We start from the raw sequence: 6,074 nt of genomic DNA, 5'->3' as shown, positions 1-6,074 counted from the left end.
CCTTGCGTTCTTTCTCGCTCGCACAGAGCATAGCGCTCTCTTTCGTCATGCTACGTGCGAGCGAGAGAGAACGCAAGGGGCACGAAACAGAGTATGTCCTTTTCTACGTAGACATCGGCCCCCACTCCTTAAATAAAGGCAAACGCTCGGTCTAGATATACTATGTCTATGGACTACACCATCTCGGGAGCTGAGGCAGCTCATGCTCATGCGCTCTCATGCGCTGCACAACATGGCGCGGCGTGTGGTGGGAGACCGTTCCCATGTGCGCATGAACTGCGCATGGATTGAAACGGAACGATCTCGTGCGCTCCTATGCGCATCATGCGAGAAACGGAACGCACCCTTTGTATCGCTGTACGCACGTTTGTCTGTTTACATACTTCAATAGATAGAAATACATACAGGTTATGTACATACGTGTGAGAGTTTATATATAGAGTTTCATATATTAAATCTTGCGTGTGCATTAATGTGCGCATAAACGACGTAAATAATGGAAGTAACTTGTTCCAGTAAGTACGCGACAATACTGATAAACTTTATCTCTTCATGAGTTATTTTCTCGTTCTTTTTCCTTAATCCAATGTAATTTCCGTAGACTTTCAGGACGTATTATCTGAATTAGATAGCATCCTACAGAATGCTACTTTTCTCAGTATCGATGGTGAATTCACCGGCCTTAATTCAGGTCCAGATGCTGGTCCCTTTGATACACCAGCTCAATATTATGCCAAACTCCGAGCAGGATCGATGGATTTTCTGCTTGTACAGTTTGGTTTGTCCATCTTCACATATGACTCACAAACTGATAAGTAGGATTTTATTTATTAATATTTTGATTATTATTAATTTAATTAAACTGCATTAATAATTTAATTAAAGAAATACATAGTCTAAAAAAACTTTATATATAAGAATGAATTAAATCAATTATGAAACATCTTTCATCTTTCAGATATTCTCAGCGTTCTTATAATTTTTATGTGTTTCCCAAACCGATGAATCGTCACGCACCGGATTGCAGGTTTATGTGTCAGACATCTTCGATAGCCTTTCTAGCAAATCAAGACTTCAACTTCAACAAACTTTTCAAGTATGGCATACCGTATCTCAGGGCAAATGAAGAAGAGAAACTTGCTAAACGCTTGGAAGAAAAACAAAAAATCAAAGAAGAGAACAATCAAGACTTGATTCCGATATCAGATAATGACAAACCTCAAATAGAGGAAATATGGTAACTATCTTTTTCAATATAACTTAAAGAATATATGATATTAAAATTGCGATATCAGTAAGTACTTAACTTGTAGAAATTTCAGTTCCAGAATAGAGGGTTTTCTGGCCTCGGATGCTGAAGAAATAATAATAGACAAATGTAATGCTTTTATAAGAAGACTTGTATACCAGGAGACTAGAATTAGGTGGCCCAACAAAGTGAGAGTTGAAAGTAAAGTTGAAAATACTTGGCACTGTCTTTCCATACAGAAAGCAGGTACTAAAGAGGAAGAGAAAAAAAAAGAGAATCAAAAACGCGAGAACGAGAAATTGGAAATGAAACAGGCTGTAGGATTTAGCAATCTTTTGAAGAAGATTGTAGAATCTGTAAGTGTATATACATATATACACAGTATGTCTGATTTAACTGGATATATGGAATTGATTTGTAAGCAATTGATAAAAAAATTGTTCATACAAAAGTTGTTTCATTTAGAAGGTAATATTATAAAATTAGTTTTGTACAAAACATTTTCTTTAATATCTCTTATTTGTACAATTTTTTCATATCTTTACTCGCTTACAAAATAATTCTATATATTCACTTAAATCAGACATATTGTATATCCATTCAAAAGTTATTACTGTTGTACCATGTTTTTTTGGAAGTTACAATTCTTCACATTATTTTATATGCAATATTTTTTTATATTTCTTAAATAAGTAGAGATACTTGGAAGAGATACAAACTATATATAATGTTTCCTTGTTATTGTAATTCTGTTTAAACATATTTCAATTTCTCTTTATTTCAGGGAAAGATAATAGTAGGTCATAACATGTTACTAGATCTGTGTCATATTGTGCATCAATTTTTTACACCTCTGCCAAATGATTATCTAGAATTCAAGACATTGATTCATGATTTATTTCCTAGGTAAGATACATGTATTTATATTTTTATTATTATTAAATCGGAAAGAGATGTTTTGAATATTATTTGCTAGTTTTTAATATCTAGAGATATTTATGTATGTGTGTGAAATTTATCAGAAAAACTTATCTTTTTCTCTTTTCTTTAAGCTTATTGGATACAAAAGTCATCTGTCAATCACAACAATTTAAAGAGCACGTAACATCGTCGAATTTAAATGTATTATTAGATATCGTCAGCAAGTCCCCATTCTCTATTCCTGATGTGGAACCTGTGGAAGGACATAGTTATTCAGTATCAACAGAAAAATCTCATGAAGCAGGATATGATGCGTACATTACTGGATTATGCTTTATTGCATTATCCAATTATCTTGGTCAGTAATTACATTAGGTATAAATATCACAATTACAATGATTAATATTTTTCTTGCCGATATTATTGTTCATTTGCAAAATATATATATTGTATATGTTTCTTATATCAATCAATTTTGTGTACATGAGTAGATAAATGTGTTCATTTATGAATAATTGCTTTGTGTTTCTTGACTTTCGTTAATAAATATATGTTGTACTATCTTTTTAGGCACATTGCAGAAGTCTGAAAATGCCATGGTACTAGCAAATTCTCCTTTGCTTAATCCTTTTCTCAATAAGTAAGTATTACATCAGTAGAGAAAGAATTCTGAATAATATTTTACTTTTTATTCTTAAAAATCTCATACAATTGTTTTTATTGTACAATTGTATTTACTTATAATTTAATTATTTTCTTGGCTTCTTCTCTTTTTGCAGACTTCCAATTGCAAGACTGAAAGACTTTCCATATGTGAATTTAGTAGGAAAAGATCGTAAGTATATCTTATTAAAAAAAATTATATTAGAATATAATTATATGTTATATGTATGCTCTCATATTATTTAAATCAATAAAATCAAGGAGAGAAGAGAGGGATATTATCTTTATTCCATTAGAGTGAATAGCGAGAAATCACTTACTGATAAGTAATATAAATCTTTTTTTTTCTCCTAGCAAATCCTAGCAGAGATCACGTGTTTCACATAACATTCCCTAAGGAATGGAAACATACGGATATAAGTCAACTTTTTAGTCCATTTGGTGAGTATTGTATCGATACAAGTAAAAACCAATTGACACAAAGTACGTGCGTCATAAACGACATGTGTACTTCTAGTGCTATTAATTTCTAGTGCTATAACAATTTTTGTTTGCAGGCGGTGGTTATGTTTCATGGTTATCGGATACGTCCGCATACATAGGTTTATACCGTCGCGATCAGGCCGGCATTGTGATGCAGGCTTTAGCCAGACAGACTACCTGCAAAGTACAAAAATATTCAAACCATCAAGTCTCCTTACAGACCGACGTTTCTCTCGAGAACCGTAAACGCAAATTGTCATCGCCTGAGTGAGTTATAACGATATATTATATCATAGATTTTAATACAAAACGTTTGGCACACAATGAATTCAAATTATCGGTTGCTTCCATGAATATATCGGGGCAGTTTTATTGAACAAATTAACATTGTCAAATGTGACTCTCTTCCTGCTTTTAAACTCTCTATTACTCGGTTGCAAATCGCGGTTAATTATCTAATTTTTAGAAATACTAATTTATACGTATGAATAGTATAAAATCTCTGCAGTGAATAAATGTGTACGTTTGTAAAATGTGCAATCTCGAAAATCGCACGCATTGGAACAAAAATGGATAGTCCGTCGTAATTTATTTTCTGCCGCGAGCTATCACGCTCAGTGCGAGATATATTAAACGCACGGATGAATAACGCCTTATAGCTCCGGTATGATCTTCTCAAGACGAAAAGAGAGAAAGGGATAAGACCCTAGGCAGCCTCTCCTAGGATTTCCTGTACACGAGAAATTTGCATAGGGCTGTAGACCTTGTTCTGAATTAATGCACGCGACGCTTGCTACAGGCCTATCTCGTCTTCTTGCTCTTCTCCTTTTCCCTTTCCTCTTCTGCTTCCCTTCATCCTGCTCCGTACCTCCTTCGCCTCTTCCTCCTCTTTCCCCCTGATCCGGTTTGTGCGATGTGCTCGCCGTCCTGCAAGTAACTGATATCTTTTATGGAAATTGCATTAAACGATGTGCAAAGTCTGAGTTGTTTAAAACTGTATCATTTACACTTTTTTGTTTCATTTAATTTATTTATTCAAATTCATTTATTTTATATATTAAAGGATAAACATATATAATTATTATTAATATAAAGAATTTTAATTGGGCATGAATTGCAATTATTTTTATTCTCTCTAAAATTTCTAAATACAAAATTGGAAATTAATTTAAAATTTTGAAAAGATATTAGTTATACTAAAATCGTATTATCCGTAGGATCTTTCTGAAAAAAAAAAACACTCTTATGTGATGACGCTAAGCGTGCATAAGTCTCAAACGGTAGTAAGTAGTTAATCGTGCCGTTTAAAGCGGCGTTTTGAGAGAAAATCTTTAACGAGGTAACTATGGCTGCAATAATCAATATACCCAGACTCCAATCAGCTGTCGTTAGTCGCGGTCTTTGTCTAGTGAACACGGCGCGTATATTTTTTGTAACCGACTGCAATCTTCTATCGCATTGTAGTTACAACGTTGCTCGGATAACATGATATTAATGAATCACCCGTGTGCTCGTAATTACCGCGCTCGTAAATTCTCCCTGCTGTGTCGCATGTGTTTTCATGTGATACGAACATTGGATGATAAGAAACTGAGTATGATCACCTGAGACAAATGATATTTCTAGGAACAGCGGAATATATAGTCATTTTAAAGACGCAAAATTTATATTACACTGACTTAAATCGACGCGTAAAAATTCACCCGATATAAACCTAAAATTTATAATCTTAATAAAATTAAATAACAATAAAATCATATCCGAAAAATAATTATGATAAAATTAAAATAATAAAATTAAAAATGATTTTTAACTATAATTTTATCAATTTTAATATTAAAATTATTAAAAAAGAATTTGTTAAAGAATTAATAAAAATACAAAACTTTTTTAAACCTAGTATTTTCCAGAAAAAAAGACCGTTTGAAGTATATATTATTCATTAGTTACGCAGTTGAGAAATAAAATACATTTCAACTCGAGATTTCAACTCGATCATTCTCTCGAGCGAAATAAATTTCCATTTAACGAAGAACGGATATCTTTGATATCGAGAGCACGTAATTAGGAAAGAGAGAAGCTCCGATCGGTTGTATATTATTAACATTATCGTATCTACATTATTCTCAAGAGAAATTTATTCGGTGCACGCGTGTTTGAATTCGCGGAACTATCGCTGCGAATCCCGCAATTTTTGAATATACAGCATCTCGTCTACATATGCGTATACACGTGTGTACTCTTTAAATATAGAATCAATCGGAATAAAAAAACTATGGATAATCCCGTGAATGAAATTCAAGTTTGTCGCGCATGCGATTGTGATATCTACAAATTGATTCATTGTGTGTGAAATGCGTTATTACACATTGTATTTACATTTACTATGAGCGCGCTAAAATGAAATTCACATTCCCACGATATTCAAAAATGTATCATTTTGTAGGAACGCCGCCATGAAAGATAATGGAAAATCGACTACTAACGGAGCGAATACACACGAAGACGAGTGGAAAGTTGCTACTGGTAGGTATTACACACTTTTTATTTTTTTTTATTTTTACATGAATTAATATTCCGATTCATTTTATGTATAAAAGGTAAAAGGCGCAAGAAACGCAAAGATCAAGCGACAACAGGTGATGCAGTCGACAAAAAGACTTTCGCGGAAGATAATTCTTGGAATTAGCTGCAGAAGAATTTCGACTATACGATTAAGAAAATGACATCAAACATATACGCAGACATTCAAAAGAAT

The 6,074-nt window shown here is 33.1% G+C and overlaps 1 protein-coding gene across 1 annotated transcript; it reads left to right on the top strand.

The window, feature by feature from the left end:
• Positions 1-220: 220 nt before the first annotated feature.
• LOC115245728 (poly(A)-specific ribonuclease PARN-like) lies at positions 221-6,030 on the top strand. Its single transcript, XM_029824177.1, has 12 exons — positions 221-515; positions 602-815; positions 959-1,237; positions 1,323-1,605; positions 2,034-2,155; positions 2,302-2,528; positions 2,741-2,810; positions 2,950-3,005; positions 3,188-3,274; positions 3,391-3,583; positions 5,763-5,842; positions 5,917-6,030. The coding sequence occupies exons 1-12, from the start codon at positions 497-499 to the stop codon at positions 6,003-6,005; spliced, it is 1,719 nt and encodes a 572-aa protein (XP_029680037.1). The 5' UTR covers positions 221-496; the 3' UTR covers positions 6,006-6,030.
• The last annotated feature ends 44 nt before the right edge of the window (positions 6,031-6,074 follow it).

This window comes from Formica exsecta, unplaced genomic scaffold (assembly GCF_003651465.1).
Source record: "Formica exsecta isolate Colony F162 unplaced genomic scaffold, ASM365146v1 scaffold129, whole genome shotgun sequence".
In the NCBI taxonomy this organism is placed as follows: domain Eukaryota; kingdom Metazoa; phylum Arthropoda; class Insecta; order Hymenoptera; family Formicidae; genus Formica; species Formica exsecta.
This window is presented reverse-complemented; position numbering and strand designations above follow the sequence as displayed.